At 58.0% G+C, this 24490-nt stretch overlaps 1 protein-coding gene across 1 annotated transcript in view; it reads left to right on the top strand.

The window, feature by feature from the left end:
• ITGB3 (integrin subunit beta 3) overlaps positions 1 to 22854 on the top strand; it is a 28625-nt gene extending 5771 nt beyond the window's left edge. Inside the window, 15 exon segments of the mRNA XM_068166312.1 lie at positions 1267 to 1352; positions 5661 to 5853; positions 9198 to 9450; positions 9825 to 9987; positions 11452 to 11613; positions 11772 to 11867; positions 13490 to 13579; positions 13960 to 14094; positions 15036 to 15073; positions 15075 to 15466; positions 18452 to 18674; positions 19233 to 19333; positions 19443 to 19562; positions 20560 to 20726; positions 21435 to 22854. Of these exon segments, the coding sequence (XP_068022413.1) occupies positions 1267 to 1352; positions 5661 to 5853; positions 9198 to 9450; positions 9825 to 9987; positions 11452 to 11613; positions 11772 to 11867; positions 13490 to 13579; positions 13960 to 14094; positions 15036 to 15073; positions 15075 to 15466; positions 18452 to 18674; positions 19233 to 19333; positions 19443 to 19562; positions 20560 to 20726; positions 21435 to 21503 (2288 nt within the window). The 3' untranslated portion in view covers positions 21504 to 22854.
• The last annotated feature ends 1636 nt before the right edge of the window (positions 22855 to 24490 follow it).

Genomic DNA, 24490 nt, shown 5'->3' with positions numbered 1-24490 from the left:
TTCCTCCTCCTGCTTTGTGTTGCATTTCCTGTGGCTGTGGAAGATGTTGCTGCCCACAGCTTCCAGGGAGAGCCCCAGGTGGGGATGGGGCAAAGAGGAGACCCTGTGCCCACTGCTCCACGCTGGCATCTCCTGGGCTGTGGCATTCCCCCAGCCACACTGGCACATGGCTGTGGTCTGCTCTGCCTAGGGAACTGTGAAACGCTGCTGGGACACTTGTGGCCCAGGAGGGAGGAAGAGCTGAGGGCGATGCCACTACAGCCCTGAGCCCAGCCACAGCGGCCGTTGGCAGCAGGAACCGCAGAGCCGCACGGTCCTGCTCTGCTGGAGAAGCTCCTCCTGCCCTGGCAGACACTGGCACTGCCCTGGGAACCCTGCAGGCATTTGGGGGCTCTTTAATTGGGACCCACACAGGCCCACTGGCCTCTGACCTTCACAACTGGAGCCATCATGCGTCTCCCACATGCATCTCACTGCCACTTCCCCCAGCAAAGCCCAACCTTTGCCCAGGGCATTGGCACAAACGGCTGCCTGCACGTTTCTGGACTCGTGCCCTTTCCCTTCCCCAGGGCTTGAAGCCCAGCCAAGACCAGCTGCCTGCACCAGAACACGCCAGCCACCCCGAGTTGGGAGCAGGGAGAAGAGGTGGCAGCTCCCCAGCTGCTGGGGGGCACTACACTGAGCCCCTGGGAATTCACCCCTCCCTGCTGCCCCAAAGTCTCTGCAGGGATGCACAAGGGGAGATGTCCAACTTTGACAGCAATGTGAGCTGGACTCCAACATCTGCGAGGCTGCAGAGATGGGGGAGCCCTTTAAGGAGCTAGCAGGTGGCAAATGATGCTGGGCAGGATGAAGCTCAGCTGGTAGCAGGCTGAGGGAGTGCTTAAAAAGGGGCAGGGAGGCAGTGGGGTAAAGAAAGGGTCTCAGGCATTGGAACAGGTTGTCTAGGGGGTGGTGAAGGAGGAGTCTCCATGCCTGGAGGTATTTAAAAGACTCTAGGCTGTGGTGCTGAGGGCTGTGGTGCAGTGGATTATGAGCAGCCACAGTAGGATTGTGAGCCCTGGGTGAGTGGCTGCCCTTGATGACCTCCAAGGTCTCTCCCAGCCTCAACAGTTCTATGACCACCTGGATGTGGGGCTGGGACAGGGGTCAGAGTGGGATGGGGGCTGTGTCTGCTCCTGCAGTGCTGGCTGAGCACTGACACTTCAGCACACATGTGGGTCTAGGGGCTCTGCAGGCTGTGACCCCTTTGTTTTGCTGTTCCAGGGGGCAACATCTGCACCACCCGTGGGGTGAACTCCTGCAAGCAGTGCCTGGCTGTGAGCCCCCTCTGCGCATGGTGCTCTGCTGAGGTAAGAGCTGGGGGGAGGCCCAGTGGGGCTCAAGCAGGACCCCAAGCAGGACAGGGGACCTGTAGGAAGCCTCTGGGCTGTGGGACAGGTGCTGCTCCCTGTGCTACCGCCTCAAGCTTGGTCTCCATCTGTTCCCACTGTACCTAAACCCATCCCCATGGCATCTGGCTCTGACCACAGCTGGAGATGCCCATTGGTGGGGGGCGGAGCTTAAGCTTCCTGTTCCTGCCTTGCCCCCCAAATCTGCCCCCTCTCTGGGTGTGTTGTTGGGAGTTACATGGAGCAGGCTGGGAAATGCTGCTGTTTCCACTGGGAATTCTCTTTGTCTCTCAAAGAACATGAACAGAAAAAAAGCCTAGCTGAATTCTGCTTTGCCTCTTGAAAGCTCCTTGTCAAGCTCCAGCTAAAGGAGTGTAATTGCTGGAAGGGCTGTGGGAGGAAGGAAGAAAATACTGATTAGAAGTTAAGGTTTGGGTTTAAAACCCTTTTATTCACTGGGATGAGGAGGGGGAGGGAAGACAAGGTGCCTGGCTGTGGTTAAAGAGCTAAAGAGGATGTGAGAGCTGAGCTGTGACTCTAAAATCATCCTCCTTGGGTGAGTTAGAGCCCGGAAGGCCTGCCACCTTCCCCTCCAAAAATGCTGCCCTGGGGGTTAGTCCATGGGGCAAGAGGATGGAATTTCCCAGCAGATGGGAGGGAGCCCCAGGGCAGAGACAAGGGAGGTTGGGATCGGGAGAAGTGATGAAACCTCCTTCAGGGCTTCCCAGGGGAGCAGCTTCCCCTCTGGCAAAGCTTTCCCTGCTATCTGCTTCTCCATCCATGAAACCCTGCTTCCCCTGGCTGTGTGCCTGTGGTGCCCACCGGGGCTGGGAAAAGACCCAGGGGGGAGCGATGCCAGCTGGCAAACGCTGCTGGATCCTGTCTGCACGGCCTGATGCCTCGGGATCAGTGTGCGTCCGGAGGGGCTGCCTCTGCTGGCTGTGCCCATCAGATACAGCTTGGTGTGAATCAAGATGCTTGTATCCCGTCTTATCTCCCACAAGGAGTGGCTGAAATCCGGAGGGTGGTAAGAGCCCTCGCTCCCCTCTCCAGATGGGGCATAACTGTCTGGGTTGGGCTGAGCTCCCTCCTTCCTCCCCAGCCACTGGGCTGGGTCCGACGTCCTGACGCTGTAGTGGGGGCCGTGATGGGTTGGGTTTTGTTTCCCGGGGTGGTTTTTTGTTGTTTTTCCTCCAGATCAGCAAAAGTTTCCAAAAAAGGCAATATTTCCAGTGGTGCTCGGGGCTGTGCTCACAGTCAGACGTGACAAGCAGCGAGGGAACCCTGCCGCTGCCAGCAGCCGGCCCCCGAAGAGCCAGGGCTCTGCGAGCTCTGCCTCCAACATCTGGACCCCATTGCCTTAATTTAGCAAATGAGGGTTTTTGCTGCGGGTTGGGTTCGTTTCCCTGGGGGTGGGGGAGGTCCCTGATGCTTGCCCCCCCCACACCCCTTTTTTTAAAGGGACAGTGCTCTTATTTTGTGCTCCCACTGCAGCCCTTTCCCCACCCACGCTGCCTTTCCGTGGAACTGCAGGTTATCAGTTGCTCCTGCTCCATCCTGGCTTTGGGCTGGGGAAGAGCTTCACTGCTGTCTCCTGTGACCCCCAGTGAGTGCTGAGGTGGAGGAGGATTTGATTTTTCCAGTAACCTTGGCCACTGACAGCAGCAACTGAGAGTTGTGCCCATCCCCTCGCTCTGCCTCCTGGAAAAGCCAGCCAAGCCTCAGCGCTGAGATCTGCCTCTCAAAACCGCTTTGGAGATGATCATCACCCCTTCCAGGGTCTCACCCACCCGAAATGTCACCCCCCTCCCCCCTGTCTTTCCCTCGAGGGAAGGTGGAGGCAAGCTTGGAGCGGGATTTGAGCCTGGGAGAAGCTGATGGGAGGTTTTTAGTTGTCATCTGTGCTTTGGGGCCTCCCAGCAGCTCTCCTGCAGAGAAGCTGTGGTTGCCTGCAGATGAAAACAGAGATGCCCTGGGGATGGGTGACTCCTGAAGCCTTCCCCACCCAGTAGTGAAGGAGCCTGGGGCTGGAGGTTGCTCTGCCAGCACCCTGCCTGACCCTGCCTTCAATGATGGGGCTTGGAGGCAGTGAGCAGGGGATAAAACCATCACATTTCCCACCCTGGAGCAGATGCTGAGCTGAAACCTCTTCCTCTGCTGTGGGGCAGAGGTGGCTGAAGGGCAGGTGGGGCTGGGTTGTGATGGTGGGGTGGGAACACGTACCCCTCCCCAGCATCCCCATGATGGGGGGCTGATCTCTCAGGGCTGGTTTGAAGTGGGGGTTGCAGGGTGTCTGCCTGTGCATGAAGTCCCTGCCCTGGGAGTTTGTCACCAGCCAGTCTGGGCTGCTGCTGGGTCACTGCTCCCTGGGGCTGTGTCCACGTCACTGAGTCTGGAAGCCATCAAATCAATCACAGAGTCACTTCAGCTGGGAAAGACCTTTAAGATCAAGTCCAACCATTAAGGTCTACAGAGCCTGGGGAGGGGAAAAAAAACATAGATTAGGGGCTGGGGGCTGCAAGAGTCTCACAGCCAAAGGTCCTGGCAAGGGCACAGCAACTGCCCTTTGACCTTGGCTGTGTGGCTTGGGAGGGTCTTGGGCACCCTGAGTCAGTGACCCCTTGGGCTCCAGGAAAGGGGAAGGATGCAGCCCTGGGGTTAAACAGCTTCTCCACGGGGATATCACAGTAGGAATGATGCTGCTAATCCCATCAGGTGATCTCCCCAAGGGCCCATCACCACAGTTAGAGCCCTCTTTGCCCAGCCTGCTCCTCACCCCTATATCTTAGCAGTGATTTCCCCACCTGGGACAGGAATGTGTGAGGTGATTGATGGGATCTGGAGTACACCAGCCCCTCCTCCAGCAGTGGGGAGGCCTGAGGGGTGGGTGGGTAGAAAGGAGCTAATTTAGGGGGATGACTTCTCCTCTTCACTGACAGCATGGGGCAAGGGTGGGATCAGGAGGCCACAGGGGAGGACCATGCCTGCTGATGTAATTTCTGGCTATTGCTTGGCTGCTCTTTCCAGAGGGATGTTGGCCAGCCAGGGCCTCCTGACACTGTTTGCATTTTCCTCTTGTTTGCTTAAAACACACAAATTCCTTCCTGTGTTCAAGCAGCCTGAACCTGGAAGAGCCAAAATCCTGCATGGGGGAAGCCCTCCAGTGCCAGCAGGCTGTGGGGTTGGGATCCAGCTTCCCAGGAGCTGGGAGGGAGCTGGAACAGCCACAGCAGGATTTGTGCCACCCTTGTTTGCTGCAGGGAAAGGCTGTGCGGGTCATTTGCTGCAGGACTTTGGATGCAGAACGCTTTGGGCTGTGGGAGGGAGATGGTGAACTCCTCTGGAGCAGAGGGTGGCTGCTGCCTGCCCGGAAATCGGCAGCCTTGGGCTGGGAGAGAAATTCTTCCCATATTTGTCCCCAGGAGAAACCAAAGCCACAGGAGCCCTTCTGATGGACTGTGATAAGGGCGAGGAGCCAGCAGCTTTCTAGGAAAGGAGGGCTGGGGCTGGAGCCCCACCATGACTCCACACTTGGTGCTTCCTGCCCCTGACAGGCCCTCGACAGCTTTCCTGCAGCTCTGTTGCCTTTTTTGCTCTTTCTCTCCTTTTTTGGTCCTCCCCTTCCCCCGGCCAGCTCCATCCAGCAGGAAGCTGGAGAGCTAGAGATAAGCCTGAGCCCTTCTCAGGCAGGAACTGAGCGCTGCTCTGTGCCATGGGCTCACCCCCAGCAGGGCTGCTCCTTGCTCGTGGTGAGATGTCCAAGGGCATAGGCTGAGGAAAATGGGAGGGGAAAGGTGGCTCCACGGCTGCCAGGGCTTAGAAAATGACTAAAAACTCCCAGCCTCTCCCCTCACCCCCAGCCTGCCACATTCTCATCCCTCCTCACCCTCCTCTAGCCACCCCACACAGAGAGGCTGAGAGTCCCTTCTAGCTCTGCCAAAACCCAAACCTTATGCTGCAGCTGCTGGGAGTCAGGGGGGGGCTGGGCAGGGATGCTTTGGCCATCACTCCTTGGCAGGGTTTGCTGAGCCCCTCTGTGAAGCACAGGAGACCAAAACCTGCCCTGAGCCCAAGGAGAACTTGCTGATGATCCTGGATCCCCTCTGTCTGCCACCTCCCTCAGGCAGAGACCTTGTCCCCCAGAAAGCCTCTTATCCCAGCCTTGCCTCAGGTGTGCTCAAGCAGGGGCTCTGCAGGGCAAGGGGAGGTCCTCTCCTCCTGGTATAACCCCGGGGAGAGCTGGCTCCTGACCGTGTGCCCCTCCTGCAGGACATGGTGCAGTCGTCCCCTCGCTGTGACTTCCACATCAACCTCCTGCAGAACGGCTGCGGGCAGGACCACATCGAGTTCCCCACCAGCAGTGTGACCATCCTGGAGAACAGACGCCTCAGCAGCAAGGGCTCAGGGGGCTCCACCACAACCCAGATGAAGCCCCAGAGGATACAGCTGGACCTGAGGCCAGGTAAGAGCCCCCAGGCTGCTGTGGGAAGGGGAGATGCAAGATGCAGTGGGGATGACCCAAAGGGCTCAGGTGATGAGTGGCCATCACTGCTTCACCAGCCAAGGTTGTCTGATATCCATCAGGGCTGCTCCAAACCCTCTGAGAACATCCCTGGTGGGCAACTAGGCTGTCTGGGGAGCTGCTGTCCAGCCTCTGGTATCTCAGGGAGCAGGGTGGGATGTGACTTGGACAAGGCACAGGCTCATTGTATGAAGGCATTTAGATCCCAGCCACTGCTGCTGCACTGTGAATGCTCTGATGGAAGCCAGCCCATGGCTGAGGAGCTGTGGAGCAGCTGGCAGGGCTGGGCTGCCAGCAGGTCCCTCTGATTTCCCAGGCTCCTTTCAGCCAGGCAGGCTGGAGCCAACTAACTGTTATGGGCCTCTGCCAGCACTAAGGAGTTTTGAGAGGTGCCAGGCAGGAGGCAAAGCTAACAGACCTCACTGGCCCAAGGTCACAGAACCAGTTTGGGGAATGTGAAGTGAGTGGTGCCATCACTGTGCTCTGCCCCACACGTAGCCCACCCCCAGCCAGCCACTCATGGGTGACTTCTAGTCTCAGCAGGAACAGCTTTGGTTCCTTGTGCTCAGTACAGCCCTGGGGCCACAGAGCAGTGGCTGATGGCACACAGCATGCCCTGGACATCTCTGGGCTTGGCCAAGAGGAGTCCTGACCTACCTTGGTCTATTTGAGGGCTAAAGATGCTTGGCAGCAGACAGGTGGGTGTGCTGCTCTGGAGAGGGGCAGAATCAGGGTGCAGTGCTTGAAGTCCCTGTTCCTTGGAAGCAGTAGAAGAAAACCCAAGCTTGGAGTCATCTCTGCCCATCCACGAAGGCTTGGCATGAGTTACAGAACCATAGAATTGTGTCTGCTGGAAGAGGCCTTAAAGATCAACCAGTCCAACCCTCAACCCAACACCACCATGACCAGCAAACCCTGTCTCCAAGTGCCATGGCCACAGGTTTCCTCAACACCTCTGGGGATGAGGACTCCACCACCTCCCTGGGCAGCCTGTGCCAGTCCCTGACCACTCTTGCAGCAAAGAAACCTTTCCTAATCTCCAACCTAACCCTCCCCTGGCACAATTTCAGGCCATTTTCTCTCCTCCTATCACCTGATACTAGGGAGAAGAAGCCAAGCCCTGGTTGCTTCCCTTGGTACAGCCTGAGACTGTGTCCTCTTGTTCTGGTGCTGCTTGCCTGGGAGAAGAGACCAACCCCCACCTTGCTCCAGCCTCCTTTCAGGGAGCTGTAGAGAGCAAGGAGGTCTCCCCTGAGCCTCCTCTTCTCCAGGCTAAACAATCTCAGCTCCCTCAGCTGCTCCTCCCCAGCCCTGTTCTCCAGACCCTTCCCCAGCTTCACAGAATCACCAAGGTTGGAAGAGACCTCAAAGATCACCAAGTCCAACCTGTCACCGCAGACCTCATGACTAAACCATGGCTCCAAGTGCCACATCCAGTCCCCTCTTGAACACCTCCAGGGATGGGGACTCCACCACCTCCCTGGGCAGCACATTCCAATGGCTAATGAGTCTCTCATTGTCCTAACTCCTGATTCCAGAGTAAAAGCTGAAGGACAAAAGCAGGAGAGGTCAGAGCCCATGTCCTGCAAGCTCAGAGCCCTCATGGCTTTAGCTCAGCAAGGAGAAACAGCTGCACAAAGCTGGGATCCCTGCCTGTGGTGCTGCTCTAGCCATGCAGCTGGAGGAGGCATGGAACCCTTTGAGCTCCTGCAGGTCTTGAAACTTCCTCCATCCCAACAGTCAGTGTGATGTGTAGGTTTAGAAGGAAATATGGCAACAAGCACAATTTAAGCTCAATTAAAGCCCTTTTTGTTGTTGTTTCTTTCCCTTCAACATTGGAGGTGGTGTGAGAAGGCTGCAGCTGTGCTCCAGCTTCCTTTTCAAAGGGCAGCAAGAAAGAACCTTTGCGTCTCCAAAAGGCAGAAGGAAAAAGGTCAACCCAAAGGGTCTGCAGCCTTTGCTTTTTCACTTTTAAGGCCAAAAGTCATTGGAATTGGCCTGTGCCCCAGAAGGTTCTGCCTAAGGAGAGTTTTGTTTCAATGAAAAAATGTTTCACCAAAAGCTTCCCAGAAGGAGCTGGGAGGAGCCAAGAGGAGAGGGAAGGAACCGGGGTGGAGGAGGCACTGGGAGATGCTCAGAGATGTCCCAAGCAGCCTGGTGATCCCTGTGAGATCATGCTGCCCACACACTGGGTGTCTCACTCCCTCCATCCATCACATGTTTGTCACACTGCTCATGCCTGAGGAGTCAGCTCTGAGCAAGGAGGATCTGCTCACATCCTGGTGATCGGAGGTGTGCAGCACAGGAGCCATAAGCCACACTTGCTCTCTCCAGGGGGTGCACAGCATATCTCCTGCATAAGCACCCTGCCCTTTGTGTCTGTGTAACTGTGATGTTCTCCTCCCAGCAGCTTTTAACCATCTCCTTGGGTTCCTGCTGACCCTGCAGGCTGACTTTGCCCCCAGCCCTGTGGTGACCTCCCTTTGCTCCTCCCAGGAGACACATCCAAGTGCCAGGTTCTACACATTGGCCACAGCAAGCCCAGGCAGTGCTGCAGGCTGGGCTCAGAGTGGCTGAGAGCAGCCAGGCAGAAAGGGACCTGGGGGTACTGGTTGACAGTAGGCTGAACATGAGCCAGCAGTGTGCCCAGGGGGCCAAGAAGGCCAATGGCTTCCTGGCCTGCATCAGGAAGAGTGTGGCCAGCAGGAGCAGGGAAGTCCTTGTGCCTTGTGCTCAGCACTGCTGAGGCCACACCTTGAGTCCTGTGTCCAGTTCTGGGCTCCTCAGCTCAGGAAAGATGTTGAGATGCTGGAAGGTGTCCAGAGAAAGGCAACAAAGCTGGGGAGGGGTCTGGAGCACAGCCCTGTGAGGAGAGGCTGAGGGAGCTGGGGTTGCTTAGCCTGAAGATGAGGAGACTCAGGGGAGACCTTCTTGCTCTCTCCAACTCCCTGAGGGGAGGTTGTAGCCAGGAGGGGGTTGGTCTCTTCTCCCAGGCAAGCAGCACCGGAACAGGAGGACACAGTCTCAGGCTGTGCCAGGGGAGGTTCAGGCTGGATACTAGCAAGAGAGATTGGCCATTGGAATGTGCTGCCCAGGGAGGAGGTGGAGTCCCCATCCCTGAAGGTGTTTAGGAAGATCCTGGATGAGGCACTTGGTGCCAGGGTTTAGTTGATCAGATGGTGTTGGGTGATAGGTTGGACTTGATCTCAAAGGTCTCTTCCACCCTGGTCTGGTCTATTCCATTCCATTCCATTCTCTCACCCCCCTGCCCTCTCACCTCACAGATGACTCCCAGGTCTTTCGTGTCCAAGTGCGCCAAGTGGAAGACTACCCTGTGGACATCTACTACCTGATGGACCTCTCCAACTCCATGAAGGATGACCTGAGGAACATCCAGAACCTGGGCACGAAGCTGGCCAGCGAGATGCGCAAGCTCACCAGCAACCTGCGCATCGGCTTCGGGGCCTTCGTGGACAAGCCCATGTCCCCCTACATGTACATCTCTCCTCCAGAAGCTGTCTCCAACCCTTGCTATGAGTGAGTCCCGGGCTGAGGGAGTCCTGTAAGGCCTTGAAGTTACTGGGATGTCACTGGGAGCTGCCTGGAAAGCCCTACCCATGGATTTCAGTGAGGAGCTGGGCAGAGTTTAGACCTTGGGTTTATTTAAAAGCTCCTTCTCCAGCCTTTGGCTTTGTCCTCAGCCTCTTGGAGTGGTTGAATTCCTGCAACACATCCTGAACAGGACCAAGGGATGTGGGGTGGCTGCATGTTGGGGATGAGAGCTGTGAGAGTCTCTTGGAGTGGTTGGGTTTCTCCACCACATCCTGAACAGGACCATGGAGTGTGGGATGGCTGCAGGGTGGGGATGAGAGCTGAGAGAATCTCATGGCCTGGCTGCTGTCCTCCCACAGGATTGGGGACACCTGCCTGCCCATGTTTGGCTACAAGCACGTGCTGTCCCTCACGGATGAGGTGACTCGCTTCAACGAGGAGGTCCAGAAGCAGAAAGTCTCTCGGAACCGTGACGCACCTGAGGGTGGTTTTGATGCCATCATCCAGGCCACTGTGTGTGATGTAAGGGCAAGAAGGCATGGGGCTGGGAGAGGCTGACCAAGCTAGGCTTAAGGGATTAATAGAGACCACCCAACAGCACTGGGGCAGGACTTGTAAGTCCTTGGACATGCTGCAGGGCTCCAAGGTGAACATTCACCTTGGGCAGTGGACACAAAGTGGAACACAGGAGGTTCCACATAACCACAGGGGGAAAAAAAATCCTTCGCTTCAAGGGTGGTGGAGATCTGGGACAGGTTGTTCAGAGAGGCTGTGGAGACTCTGGAGCCATTCAAAAACCTGCCTGGATGTGTTCCTGATGAATTTATTCTAAGTCATCCCACTCCAGGAGTGGGGTTGGACTGGATGAACTTGAGGTCTTCCAACTCCCACCATTCTGTGACATTTCTCGACCCATAGCCAGAGCAAGGAAAGAGAAGGACCCTTACATGGTACTGGGAGACAAGCAGAACAGCTGCTTGGGAAGTGATGATGATCCCATGTCAGTCCTGCAGTAACCAGCCCAGGAGGGACAACTCCTCCTGTCCTTGATTTTGCAGGACATGGCTGAGGCTGCATCCCTCAGTTGTTAGCCACCCTTATTAACACTCAGCAAATTGAAACCTTGATTCAGGGAGGGTTTCAGAGAGTTTTCTGGGTTGGAAAAGACCTCCAAGATCATCAAATCCAAACATCAGCCCAACAACCCCTTTCCCTTGTCCAAGCAGCCCATAGAATCACAGTATCACCAAGGTTGGAAAAGACTTCAAAGATCATCGAGTCCAACCTGTCACCGCAGACCTCATGACTAGACCATGGCACCAAGTGCCACATCCAGTCCCCTCTTGAACACCTGCAGGGATGGGGACTCCACCACCTCCCTGGGCAGCACATTCCAACAGCTAACTCTCTCTGGGAAGAACTTCCTCCTCACCTCCAGCCTAAACCTCCCCTGGCACAGCTTGAGACTGTGTCCTCTTGTTCTGGTGCTGCTTGCCTGGGAGAAGAGACCAACCCCCTCCTGGCTACAACCTCCCTTCAGGGAGTTGTAGAGAGCAAGAAGGTCTCCCCTGCGCCTCCCCTTCTCCAGGCTAAGCAACCCCAGCTCCCTCAGCCTCTCCTCACAGGGCTGTGCTCGAGGCCTCCCCCCAGCCTCCTTGCTCTTCTCTGGACACCTTCAAGTCTCTCAATGTCCTTCTTAAACTGAGGAGCCCAGAACTGGACACAGGACTCAAGGTGTGGCCTGACCAGTGCTGAGTACAGGGGCAGAATGACTTTCCTGCTGGCCACACTATTCTTGATGCAGGCCAGGATGCCATGTCCCCTGCCAGGCTCCACAGCCCTTCCCTGGCAGAGTGATTGCTCTCCGTTCCCTCTCTGTGGCAGGGTGGTCCCTACAGCCAAGCCATGCCAGCTCCTCAGGTGGTGGCACACAGGGCTGCCCTTGGCTCATGCTGCCACCTGACTGGGAGCTGCCCTTTGCTGCAGGAGAAGATTGGCTGGAGGAATGATGCTTCCCACCTCCTGGTCTTCACCACAGATGCCAAGACGCACATCGCGCTGGACGGGCGGCTGGCTGGCATCGTGCAGCCCAACGATGCCCAGTGCCACATTAATGAGGACAACTTCTACTCTGCCTCCACCACACTGGTAACCCCCAGCCCAGGCTCAGAGTTGGGCTGCTCAGAGCTTCCGAGGAGGGTCCCTATGGGATGGGAAAGGTGGTCCAGCCCTTGTTGGAGAGCATGGTGGGGATCGAGGTGATTGGGAGCACGCGTTCCTAGGGCATGACCTCTCCTCTTCCCCAGGACTACCCCTCTCTGGGCCTGATGACTGAGAAACTCTCCCAGAAGAACATCAACTTGATCTTTGCTGTGACAGACACAGTTGTTGGCCTCTACCAGGTAACAGCTGCTGAGCAAAGTCACCTTCTTGGGGGCAGTGGTGGGTCCTGAGGAGCACCCTAGGTACCTTGCTGGGGGGGGTGGTGGGTCCTGAGGAGCACCCTAGGCACCTTGCTGGGGGTGGTGGGACCTGAGGAGCACTCTAGGCACCTTGCTGGGGGGTGGTGGGTCCTGGGGAGCACTCTAATTGCCTTGCTGGGGGGTGGTGGGTCCTGAGGAGCACTCTAGTTGCCTTGCTGGGGGGGGTGGTGGGTCCTGAGGAGCACTCTAGTTGCCTTGCTGGGGGGGGGGTGGTGGGTCCTGAGGAGCACTCTAGGCTCCTTGCTGGGGGAGTGGTGGGTCCTGAGGAGCACTCTAGGCACCTTGCTTGGGGGGGGTGGTGGGACCTGAGGAGCACTCTAGGCACCTTGCTTGGGGGGTGGTGGGTCCTGAGGAGCACTCTAGGCACCTTGCTGGGGGGGGTGGTGGGTCCTGAGGAGCACTCTAGGCACCTTGCTTGGGGGGGTGGTGGGTCCTGGGGAGTACTCTAGGCACCTTGCTTGGGGGGGGTGGTGGGACCTGAGGAGCACTCTAGGCACCTTGCTTGGGGGTGGTGGGTCCTGAGGAGCACTCTAGGCACCTTGCTGGGGGGGGTGGTGGGTCCTGAGGAGCACTCTAGTCACGTTGCTGGGGGGGTGGTGGGTCCTGAGGAGCACTCTAGTCACGTTGCTGGGGGGGGTGGTGGGGCCTGGGGAGCACTCTAGGCACCTTGCTGGGGGGTGGTGGGTCCTGAGGAGCACTCTAGTCACGTTGCTGGGGGGGGTGGTGGGTCCTGAGGAGCACTCTAGTTGCCTTGCTGGGGGGTGGTCGGTCCTGAGGAGCACTCTAGGCACCTTGCTGGGGGGGTGGTGGGACCTGAGGAGCACTCTAGGCACCTTGCTGGGGGGTGGTGGGTCCTGAGGAGCACTCTAGTCACGTTGCTGGGGGGGTGGTGGGTCCTGAGGAGCACTCTAGTTGCCTTGCTGGGGGGTGGTCGGTCCTGAGGAGCACTCTAGGCACCTTGCTGGGGGGGTGGTGGGACCTGAGGAGCACTCTAGGCACCTTGCTGGGGGGTGGTGGGTCCTGAGGAGCACTCTAGGCACCTTGCTGGGGGGTGGTGGGTCCTGAGGAGCACTCTAGGCACCTTGCTGGGGGGGTGGTGGGACCTGAGGAGCACTCTAGGCACCTTGCTTGGGGGTGGTGGGTCCTGAGAAGCACTCTAGTCACGTTGCTGGGGGGGGTGGTGGGTCCTGAGGAGCACTCTAGTTGCCTTGCTGGGGGGTGGTGGGTCCTGAGGAGCACTCTAGGCACCTTGCTGGGGGGGGTAGTGGGTCCTGGGGAGCGCTCTAGGCACCTTGCTGGGGGGTGGTGGGTCCTGGGGAGCGCTCTAGGCACCTTGCTGGGGGGGTGGTGGGTCCTGGGGAGCGCTCTAGGCACCTTGCTGGGGGGTGGTGGGTCCTGAGGAGCATTCTGTGCAGCTGGACATGGGTGGCTAGACATAGCCTGGTGGTCTCCTGTGCTACCAAAGCTCCTTGGGAAGGGTTTGGCCCAGCTGTGGCCCATTCCCCTCTCCCAAGCAGACCATGCTTATGATGTCCCTCCAGAACTACAGTGAGCTGATCCCAGGCACAACAGTGGGCACCTTGTCCAGAGACTCCAGCAATGTCCTGCAGCTCATAGTGGACTCCTATGGGGTGAGTGTGCAGTGTGATGGTCCCATGCTGCCCTGCCCCTCCTCAAACCGCCACAACTTCACACTGCAAGCAGCCCACACAGGTTTGGCAGCTCCCTCAGCCCCAAGCATCCTTCCTAGACCAGCTGCAAGCATCTGCCTCCACCCACAGGTGCAGGGACTCTAGGGAAGGGACATCACTGTGCTCACCACTTCCCCCTTCCCATCCTTGGAGGCATTTCCCTGTGGGAAACGATGCAGCCAAGCCCCAAATTGGACTTGGGGCCCTTGGCTTCCTTCCCATGCACATGAGAGCGTTGCTGTGGTTCTCAGGGCAGACCTAAGGACTAAACCTTGCCCAGCCTGCACTGTCATCTTCATCACTCCTCTCTCCTCCTGCAGAAAATCCGCTCCAAGGTGGAGCTGGAGGTTCGTGACCTCCCTGAAGAGCTCTCTCTGGCCTTCAATGCCACCTGTCTCAACGACGAGGTCATCCCTGGGCTCAAGTCTTGCATGGGGCTCAAGATTGGGGACACGGTGAGGATGCTGCTCATGGCTTGGGCTTTCTTCCCCTCCACGTAGCAGCGCTGCCAGCTCGTCTGATGCTCTCTGCCAGCACCACCTCCCTGCCCCACAACCACCAGAGGGACAGACAAAGATACAGACCTGTCTGTAGTGGAGAGAGGGGTCCAGCTGGGCAGGTCCACAGAGGAAAATGCCCTTCTGAGTCTGCTGGATGCCAGCTCTGGTCTGCTAGCTTAGCCCAGGCTGCTGGCTAGAGTGTGGGATTTATGCTGGTTACTGTGGCAGGCAATGCCCTGACCCAAACCATGCTGGAACACCTTTGGAAAGCTCAGAGACACCTGGTGGGGCCCATTTCATAGAGTCACTGAATTGTTTTGGTTGGAAGAGGGGATTTGACGTGGCACTCAGTGCCGTGGTTTAGTCATGAGGTCTTGGGTGACAGGTTGGACTTGATGATCTTTGAGGTCTCTTCCAACCTTGGTGATTCTGTGAAGAGACCTTTAACACCATTGAGTCCAACCATTAACCCAGCACTGCCAGGTCACCACTAAACTGTGTCCCTCAGCACCACATCTCCCTTGCTTTGAAGCCCCCCCAGAGATGGTGATTCCACCACTTCCCTGGGCATCCTGGTCCAGGGCTTGACAACCCTTTCTGGGAATTGTTCATGTCCACCCTAACCTTGCCCTGGTGCAACTTGTTTCCTCTTGTCTTGTTGCTTACTGCTTTTGGAAGAATCCAACTCCCTCCTGGCTTCAACCTCCTTTCAGAGAGTTGTAGAGAGCAATGGGGTCTCCCCTCAGCCTCCTTTTCTGAAGGCTGAACACCCCCAGTTTCTTCAGCTGCTCCTCACAAGCCCTCTGAGCTCCTTAACCTTGCTCATAGACTGGAGCAGGTAGCCCAACACCACACTGCTGGCTCCTGTCCCCTGGACGTCCTCCTCTACCTTCCAGGTGAGCTTCAGCATCGAGGCCAAGGTGCGGGGGGTGCCCGGAGGAGCGTCAGAAAACCTTCACCATCAAACCCGTGGGTTTCAAGGACAGCCTGACGGTGACGGTGAACTTCCACTGCGACTGCTCGTGCGAGAGCCTGGCCGAGGCCAACAGCTCTGCCTGCAGCCAAGGCAACGGCTCGCTGGAGTGCGGCGTCTGCCGCTGCAACCCGGGGCGCCTGGGGTCGCACTGCGAGTGCTCGGAGCAGGAGTACAGCCCCGCGCAGCAGGACAACTGCAGCCCCCGGGCCGGGCAGCCCCTCTGCAGCCAGCGGGGCGAGTGCGTGTGCGGGCAGTGCGTCTGCCACAGCAGCGACTTCGGCAGGGTCAGCGGCAAGTACTGCGAGTGTGACGACTTCTCCTGCGTTCGCTTCAAGGGCCAGATGTGCTCCGGTGAGTGCTGCGCCCCCGGGGCAGGGTGAGCAAGAGGGCTGGAGCTCCTCTCCTGTGAGGACAGACCGAGAGCTGGGGCTGTTCAGTCTAGAGGAGAGGAGGCTACGAGGAGACCTAATTGTGGCCTTCCACTGTCTGAACGGAGGCTACAAGAAAGCTGGGGAGAGACTTCTGAGGGTGTCAGGGAGGGAGAGGACTGGGGGGGGGGGGGGGGGGGGGGGGGGGGGTGGAGCAAAATTAGAAGTGGGGAGATTGAGATTGGATGTTAGGAAGAAGTTCTTCCCCATGAGGGTGGTGAGAGCCTGGCACAGGCTGCCCAGGGAGGTGGTGGAAGCCTCCTGCCTGGAGGTGTTTGCAGCCAGGCTGGATGTGGCTGTGAGCAACCTGCTGTAGTGTGAGGTGTCTCTGCTGAAGGCAAGGGATGATTTTTAAGGCCCCATTCAACTCAAGCCTCTCACCAGCCTCTGATAACAGAGCTGGAGACTCTGGGTTTCCCCAGCCTGAGCAGTTGGTGCCCTGGGGCAGCTGGGTGCCTGGCCCAGCTCCTGCTCCCTGTTTGCCCAACAGCTGCCAGATCTGGTGGGTGAAGGGACAATGACAGAGCTCTGCCCCCAGCCTGGGTGAGCTGTTAATTAACAGGATCTGTCTGCCCCGGCTGGCCTCCATCCCGTCCCACCAAGCCATTGCTTGCTGTCTGTTTCCATGCCCCGTCACCCAGCCTGGTGGCAGTTTTCCTGTGACTCAGCCCCAGTTCCTCATGACTGGGTTACACATTTATTTCTCACGCTGGTGCCCCCAAGGCCATGGTGGAGACAGTGCATGGTGGGCAGTGGAACATCTCCCTGTGAGGACAGGCTGAGGGAGTTGGGGTTCTTTAGCTTGGAGGAGGCTGAGGGGCAACCTCATTTATCTTGATAAAGATGTGTAGGGCAACATGGAGAGGACAGAGGCAGGCTCTGCTCAGGGATGTCCAATGATAGGACAAGGGGCAGTGGGAGCAAGCTGGAGCAGAGGAGGTGCCACAGGAACATAAAGGAGAAACTTTTTCACTGCAAGGATGCTGGAGCCCTGGAGCAGGCTGCCCAGAGAGATTTGAAGTCTCCTTCTAGGGAGACTTCAAAACCCACCTGGATGCATTCCTGTGTGAGCTACTCTAGGTGCCGCTGCCCTGGCAGGGGGGTTGGGCTGGATGACCTTTGGAGGTCCCTTCCACTCCTCCCCCATTCTGTTGTGCTGTGTGCCCAGCCGCTCCCGACCTGCTCTGCTGCGCCTGGGGCTTGGGCCGGGCCGGCGCGTGCCAGCTCCACGCTGTTCTCCCTGCTCGCTGGGTCTTGTCTTGGAGCTGAAATCAAACCACAAGCCAAACAGCCCCAGGCTTTGGCAGGCTTGAAGCACGTCTGTCTGTCTGTCTGATTAAGCTGGTGTTGGTGAGTGGGCAGAGCTTGTGGGGCTTTTCCCAGCAGTTGGCTACCCCTGGTCAGTTCTGGGCTGGGGAATCACAGTCCTGGAATTGTTTTGGTTGGAAAAGACCTCTAAGGTCATCGAGCTCAACCATCAACCCAACAGCACTGTGGTCACTAAACCATGTCCCCAAGTGCCATGGCCACAGGTTTCTTGAACACCTCCAGGGCTGGGGACTCCACCACCTCCCTGGGCAGCCTGTGCCAATCCCTGACCACTCTTGCAGCAAAGAAATTGTTCCTAATCTCCAACCTAAACCTCTCCTGGTGCAATTCTTCTTCTTTTAGCATTTGCCAGCTGGGAGAAGAAACCAACTCCCACCTCGCTCCAGCCACCTTTCAGGGAGCTGTAGAGAGCAATGAAGTCTCCCTTCAGCCTCCTCTTCTCCAGAATAAACATCCCCAGTTCCCTCAGCTGCTCCTCAGCAGATCTGTTGTCCAGACCCTTCCCCAGCTTCATTGTCCTAAATGAGTGGGATCTGGGAGGGGATTGACCAGATGTCCTCACTTAGTCTGAAATTAAAAGCCAAAGCTTGACTAACTCAGAGATGGATCTGACTGAGCATCTCCAGCTGTGGCTGCCAACCTGCCAGAGCTGAGGCAGCTCAGCCTCAAATTTGGCAGCTTTCTCTTGTTTGGATGAAGTAAGAAGAGTGTTGGGGACATGGTGAGGGTTGAGGTTTGATGTGATCTTCAGTGTCTCACCACAGGGACAGTGGAAAAGAGTTGTCCTTGGTGGTGCTCAGGCATGCCATAACCCACAGAGGTGGAGCTGATGCTCAGGGTGTGTGAGCATCCCATGTGGGTGATGGCTAATGGGCTCCATCAAAAGCAGTGTGCCCAGCAGGATGAGGGAGATGATTCTTTCCCTCTACTCTGTTCTCATGGGACCCCACCTGGAGCACTGCATCCGGTTCTGGTGACTCCAACACAAGAAGGACTCAGAACTGTTGGAGCAGGTCCAGAGGAGGCCATGAAGATTATCAGAGGGCTGCAGCAGCTCCCCTGTGGGACCGGCTGAGAAAGCTGGGGCTGTTCAGCCCGGAGAATAGAAGGCCCCACTCCAGGGAGACTTTAGAGCAGCCTTCCAGTATTGAAGGGGGCTACAAGAAAGCTGTGGAGGAACTTTCTACAAAGGCTTCTAGTGCCAGGACAAGGGACAATGGCTTTGAGCTGGAAGAGGGCAAATTGAGACTGGAGATGAGGAAGAAATTCTTGATAGTGAGGGTGGGAGACACTGGAACAGGTTGCTCAGAGAGGCTGTGGATGCTCCCTCCCTGGAGCTGTTCAAAGCCAGGCTGGATGAAGCCCTGAGCAATCTGGGCTGGTGGGAGGTGTCCCTGCCCATGGCAGGGTGGGGGTTGGAACTGGATGATCTTTAAGGCCCCTTCCAACCCAACCCATTCTATGATCTGTTGTGGTGGGTTGAAATTTCGCCCCCTCCTCACCGTGAACTTTGCCAGCCCAGCCCAGCCAGAAGCAAATGAAAGCTGAGGGTCCTGATGCTCTTCTTGGCTGTCTGCAGGCCACGGGAAGTGCAGCTGTGGGGACTGCCTGTGCGACTCAGACTGGACCGGGGACTACTGCAACTGCACCACCCGCACGGACACCTGCATGTCCAGCAGCGGGCTGGTGTGCAGCGGCCACGGCTCCTGCGTCTGCGGCAGGTGCGACTGCACCCAGCCCGGCGCCTACGGAGACACCTGCGAGAAGTGCCCCACCTGCCCCGACGCCTGCACCATCAAAAAGTGAGAGACAGGGCACAGGTCACACCCCACCGGCCAGCTGGGGTGGTGGGTCATGCCCCATCAGGCAGCTGGGATGGGTTATGCCCCATTGGGGAGCTGGGATGGGTCATGCCCTGTTGGGGAGATGCAAGAGAATTGGGATGGGTCATACCCATTGGGGAGCTGGGATGGGTCGTGCCCCACTGGGGAGCTGGGATGGGTCATGTCCTATTGGGGAGCTGGCAGGTAGTTGGGATGGGTCATAACCCATTGGGGAGCTTCAGGAGAGCTGGGATGGATCATGCCCCACTGGGGAGGCTAGCAAAGAGCAGGGATGGGTCATACCCCATTAGGTAACTAACTAAGAGCTGGGATGGGTCATACCCTTCTGGGGAGGCTAGCAAAGAGCTGGCATGGGTCATAACCCCTTCAGGGAACTGGCAGCAGTGGTGGCAGGAGCTCTAACCACCTGCAGCTGGGTTGGGGTTGCAGTGATTTCTGCAGCCTGAGACTGAAAGGTCGGGGGATTCCCTGGGCAGAGCATGGCAGATCTCACAGTACCTCCCTCCTCTTCCTCAGGGATTGTGTGGAGTGCAAGAAGTTCGAGCGGGGAGCGCTGGTGGAGCAGCAGACCTGCAGCCGCATGTGCCGCGACGAGATCGAGACCGTGCAGGAGCTGGGTAAGAGAAGAGACCCAGCCCCCGACCTAGAGCATGGACATTTGGGGGGCTGTGCACACAGCCTGCCCTCCCCCCAGCACGGGGGGCTCTGAGCCTCTCCCTCTGGCAGGTGACAGAGGCAAGGACGCTGTAAACTGCACCTACAAGGACGAGAATGACTGCGTGGTTCGCTTCCAGTACTACGAGGACTCCAGCGGCAAGTCTGTCCTCTCCGTCATCGAGGAGCCAGGTTAGCCCCAGCTGGGTGCCTCAGAGCGTGCAGAGCTGGCTTTCCATGCTGAATGGGAGGGTTTGTGCCCCTTTCACAACACTCACCGCTGCCAGGCTCGCAGAGCAATGTGGTCAGGGGCTGAGAGAGGTTAAAAGCTGCTTTGTTCCCTGCTCTGTGCCACTGGGGCTGTGGTTTCCTGCCTGTCTCATGTTTCCCCACCACGTTGCTCCATTATTTCACCCCCACGTTGAGGCCAAGGATGGGGGGGCTCAACCTTCCCACTGCCCTGATTCTGTTTCTGCCTCCATGGGTGTGGTTTTCCTCAAGAGAGATAAGAGCTGGTTCCTGTTAGCCAGGCAGGAGCAATGTTGTGGCTGTGCACCAGGGCTGGGACATGGCAGCCTCGACCATGCAGAGCTGCCCTGGAGTCACCAGCAACCTCAAGCTCTGATTTCCAGCTGAGCTGGGAGCTGTGTGGCCACAGATCCTTCAAAAGCAGGGCTGGAGCCCACCCTCCTTGGCCCCTGTGCCTGGAGGGGAGAGGCAGGCGAGGGCTGGGATGGCTGCACAGCCCTGGGCAGGGGAGCAGGGTGGGTGCTGGGTTCACACCAGATCTTGCCACCTTGGTCTGTCAGTGCTGTGTTGATGGTGCCAGGGCATCAGCCAGGATGGTGGCTTGGGGATGAACTTCCACCAGCCCAAGGACTTGGTCTCCTTTGTCATCCCTCACCATGGGTGGGACCTGTGATTCTCTTGACCTGGTTTGCTCCAGGCTTGGGTGCAGACCCCCACTCTATAGGAGTTTGAGGATGTCAGTACACATACCCATAGGTGGGGTCCTCCTTTACAGACCCTGCTGTGCTCAAGGGTGGAGGCTCCTGCTCCCTAATGGAGGATGAAGCCCTTCTGAGACCAAGGGAGCTCCATGTACCCACAGCCAGGCAGCCACAGAGCTGCTTTTAATGCCCTGGGGGCGCTGAGCCTCTCCCAACCCTGCCCCTCCTCCCTCCTGCAGAGTGCCCGAAGGGGCCAGACGTCCTGGTGGTGCTGCTCTCGGTGACAGGAGCCATCCTGCTCATCGGCCTGGCCGCCCTGCTCATCTGGAAGCTCCTCATCACCATCCACGACCGCCGGGAGTTTGCCCGCTTCGAGGAGGAGAAGGCCAGGGCCAAGTGGGACACGGTGAGGGCCAGTGGGTCACCCGGTGCTGGGCAGCAGCCACTGAACCCCACAGCCCCTGGGCTGAGTGGATTCAGATCCCAGTGCTCCCAGTAGGGGAGCCCAGTTGCTGTCTGTGGTCCCAGAGCATGATCCTTAGAGGACCACCTTGCCCACCCCTCTCTGAAGCACGGCAGAGTGACACTGCCAGCCTGGACATCCCTTGCCCAAGCCCACTGTGGTCCCAGGGGTGTGCACAAGCCATGGCAGATGTCCCAGGTGACTTTCCTATCTCCAGTGTATCCCAAGCACTTGGCACCAGTGTGACCTCTTACTCACTGCCCATGCCAAGTGTTTCCATCCTGTGAGTGAGCTGGAAGGTCCCTGCTGCCACGGGGTGCTGGAAGGTCCCTGCTGCCATGGGGTGCTGGAGGGGCTGAGGCACCCAGAGCCCAAGGAAAGGGGGCTGGGACAGTGCCTGCCCCCTATCTCTCCTCCACCTCCCCAGAGAAAAGGGGTGGTGGGGTGGATCTTTCAGGAGGCCTTTCTGCTCCTGAGCTCCTGCTGGTTCTTCACTTTGGGGGGAGTCATTGAACTGTGCAGCCAAAGCCTTGAGTGCAGATGTGGATCTGCCACTTGATGCTGAAATGGTGCCCTAGTTTCCCCAGCTGGAAAGCAGAAGGCATGCTGATGCCAAGCACAAACTGATGGTGCTCTTTTTCCTCCTTCCAGGGCAACAACCCTTTATACAAAGAAGCTACATCAACCTTCACCAACATCACCTACCGTGGGAACATGTGAGGCTGCCACATCCAGCGCTGCCTGTGGGATCAGCTGAGGAGCCAGGGGACCTGCTGGAGCCTGGTTTACAGAGGAGCTCGTGTGTGCCTCTGTGTCATTTAACAACCCCTCAGCTGCCTCCCCAGGCCTGCTGTCCCTCACCCCACTGTCCCTGCAGGGATGTGTTTTCCACAGCAGACCTCTCATCCTTACCTCAGCGGGTCGCTCCTGCCCCCTCCACACGCTGAAGACAGAGAAATGGACTTTCTGTGCCCGGGGAGGCTGTGAACTCTTAGGTGCTCCTCAGGCCAAGAGGACTGGGGGAGCAGCTGCTGGAACTGAAGGCTGAGCTGTGCTCTCCTCCATGGCCTGTGCTGGTGAAGCTCTGCCCACTCATGCACTGGACAGATGTGGGCCCCTGGGTACCACGGGAGCTGTGCCCTCAGGGGACAGGGCAGCTGCGCTTGCTGCCAGCAGGCAGGAGCCCTGGTGTGGCTTTGGGGGTTGGGGACATCAGTCCAGCAACTCAGGAGCCTCCTCCTCCTTCTTCTAGCCACACACTTCTGGTGCTGCTGTGGGCTGGGATGTTGAAAAGCAAATGTCCCAGCATCACAATGCCCTTCCTCCTCCCTTCCACCTGCACTGTTTGCATCACCAGCCACCTCCATGTAGCATCAGCTGTGCTGCTCCCAGCTGCAGCATGGCTTATCCCCTGGGAGGGTGCTGAGCTCCCCCGTCCCTCTTCACTGTGCCCATGCCACAAGGCAGCTGGATGGACAGGCAGGAGCCTGGGCAGGGCTGTGACACCCTCCAGCCTGGTCCCCTCTCTCCTTTCCTGTATTTTTTGGGGGCTGTAACTGCACCATGCTTGGTTTTCTGTTTAGCTCAGGGTTCCAGAAGAGCAGGCAAGGTTCAGGCCACATCCTGCTGCCAGGGGCTGTGCATTATCGCCCATGGGGAAAAGCAATATTCCAGCAGCAGAGTTTGGCTCTAACAGAGCTGGTGTCTGATCTGCCCAGCCTGAGCAGCCTGGCTCTAGTCCCCTGGCCTGCACCCAAAATCAACAGGGACCTTGTGCTGGCCCCAAGGGCACCACCAGCATGGTTGGCTCAGCAGGTGCTGGCCATGTGTCCCTGTTTCCTGGCTGGCCTGTCCCCAGCAGTGTGGGAGCAGGGACAGGGGTTGGCTGCAGGCAGCTGGTGCTAGGGTGGGAGCTGAGGCTGAGCCCTGGAGCTGGGGGGTGGGTGGAAGGGCAGAGCCAAAGCAGCATCACCTCACACCATGAAAATAAAACTAAATGAAACCCCTCAAGCTCCTGAGGGTGTCAGCAACCACACCACAGGGCTGTGCCCAGGCTACCCACCCCTGCCACCCACCATGACTTGGGGAGATGGTCTGAGCTGAGATGGGTGGAGGGGTGGTGGAGTCAGTGCAAGCAGAGTTGTAGGTACTCCATGGGGGTCTCTGCTCTGTTACTGGTGTCCTCCTCAGGGTGGAGAACACGTCTGGGGGCACCGGGCAGGCTAGAGCCCATGATGGTGTTCCTGGCAACCACCTTCATTGCAAGTGAGGTGAACAGCAGCAGGACTCCTCTGAAGGTCCCTGTGAGCCCTCCAGTCTGCTGGATGAGCCCCCAGAGGAGGGGATCTGCTCTGGGACCACTGCAGGATCATCCCAAGGACAGCTGGGGGCTGGGCTGAGGGTGAAAGTGCTAAAGCAAGGAGCAGGGTCCTGCCTGTGCCCCCCAGCCCCTGAAGCCGCTCCGCACTGTGTTGCACAGGGCTGCAGGGACACCCAGCGGCCACCCTTTGGAGCAGCATTCTGGGACCGCAGAAGGTGCTGGGAAAGCTGCTTACCTGCCTCTCTGACACCCCTTGCACTCCCGGGGTAGGGAGTGCCCCAGCCCAGTGTGTTGAGGCACCTGGGGCAGTACTCAGTGTCCTCCGCTGCAGCAGGTAGGGGTCTGAGGTGGGTGTCCCCAGCACCCGATGGTTCTGGGGTTGGGGTGAGTTGGGCATAGCTGGGTCCAGCCCCAGAAGGGAGCATTTCAACTGCAGGGGAAGGCAGAGGAATGCTTAAGGCACAGCCTGGCTGCAACACAAAGGAACAGGATGAGACCCCCAAGCTGGTGTGGCCCAGTCTGGGGTAGCCTCCTGTACAGAGCTGAGGCCTCCCCAGAGATGGAGGACTGCACCCTCCCAAAGGCCTCTAGATGGGGGCTGCTAGGTTGCTCCCATTCCCCTCCTTGGGCTCAGCTGGTGTTTGGGCAGTGTTTGATGGTGTGGGTGCTCTTGGCCCTACATCCCCTCCTCCTCAAGGGGTTATGGAAGCAAGGACAGCCACAGGGCAAGAAGAAAAGTCTGTGAGCAATGGCCAGGATCAGCCACAGCAGTGAGCCTTCTTGCTCTCTACAACTACCTGAAGGGAGGTTGTAACCAGGTGGGGGTTGGTCTCTTCTCCCAGGCAAGCAGCAGCAGAACAAGAGGACACAGTCTCAAGCTGTGCCGGGGGAGGTTTAGGCTGGAGGTGAGGAAGACGTTCTTCCCAGAAAGAGAGATTGCCCATTGGAATGTGCTGCCCAGGGAGGTGGTGGAGTCACCATCGCTGGAGGTGTTTAAGAGGAGACTGGATGGGGTGCTTGGTGCCATGGTTTAGTTTATCAGATGGTGTTGGGTGATAGGTTGGACTTGATGATCTCCAAGGTCTTTTCCAACCTGGTTAATTCTATTCTGTTCTGTTCTATTCTATTCTATTCATGGGGAGCTGCTCCCAAGCTGCCCCCATCCCAGGTGGCTGTCACAGCCAGAACAGGTAATGCAGGGCCTGTCTGGGGTTGAGCCAGTCCTGGGTCTCCCTGCAGAGTCATCTGGGCCTCCAAGGCAGAGAGGCAGGGGCTGGGCAGGGTGGTCCCACCCCTGTCCATCTGCTGCCCTGGCAGGAAGAGCATGCCCAGCCTGTGCATGGATCCATACAGCAAGGAGGGAGAGGAGCAGGATGAGGCTGTGCTG

The sequence above is a fragment of the Melanerpes formicivorus genome, unplaced genomic scaffold (genome assembly GCF_026170545.1).
Source record: "Melanerpes formicivorus ecotype bairdi unplaced genomic scaffold, bMelFor1.0.p_v2 SCAF_100, whole genome shotgun sequence".
Classification (NCBI taxonomy): domain Eukaryota; kingdom Metazoa; phylum Chordata; class Aves; order Piciformes; family Picidae; genus Melanerpes; species Melanerpes formicivorus.
This window is presented reverse-complemented; position numbering and strand designations above follow the sequence as displayed.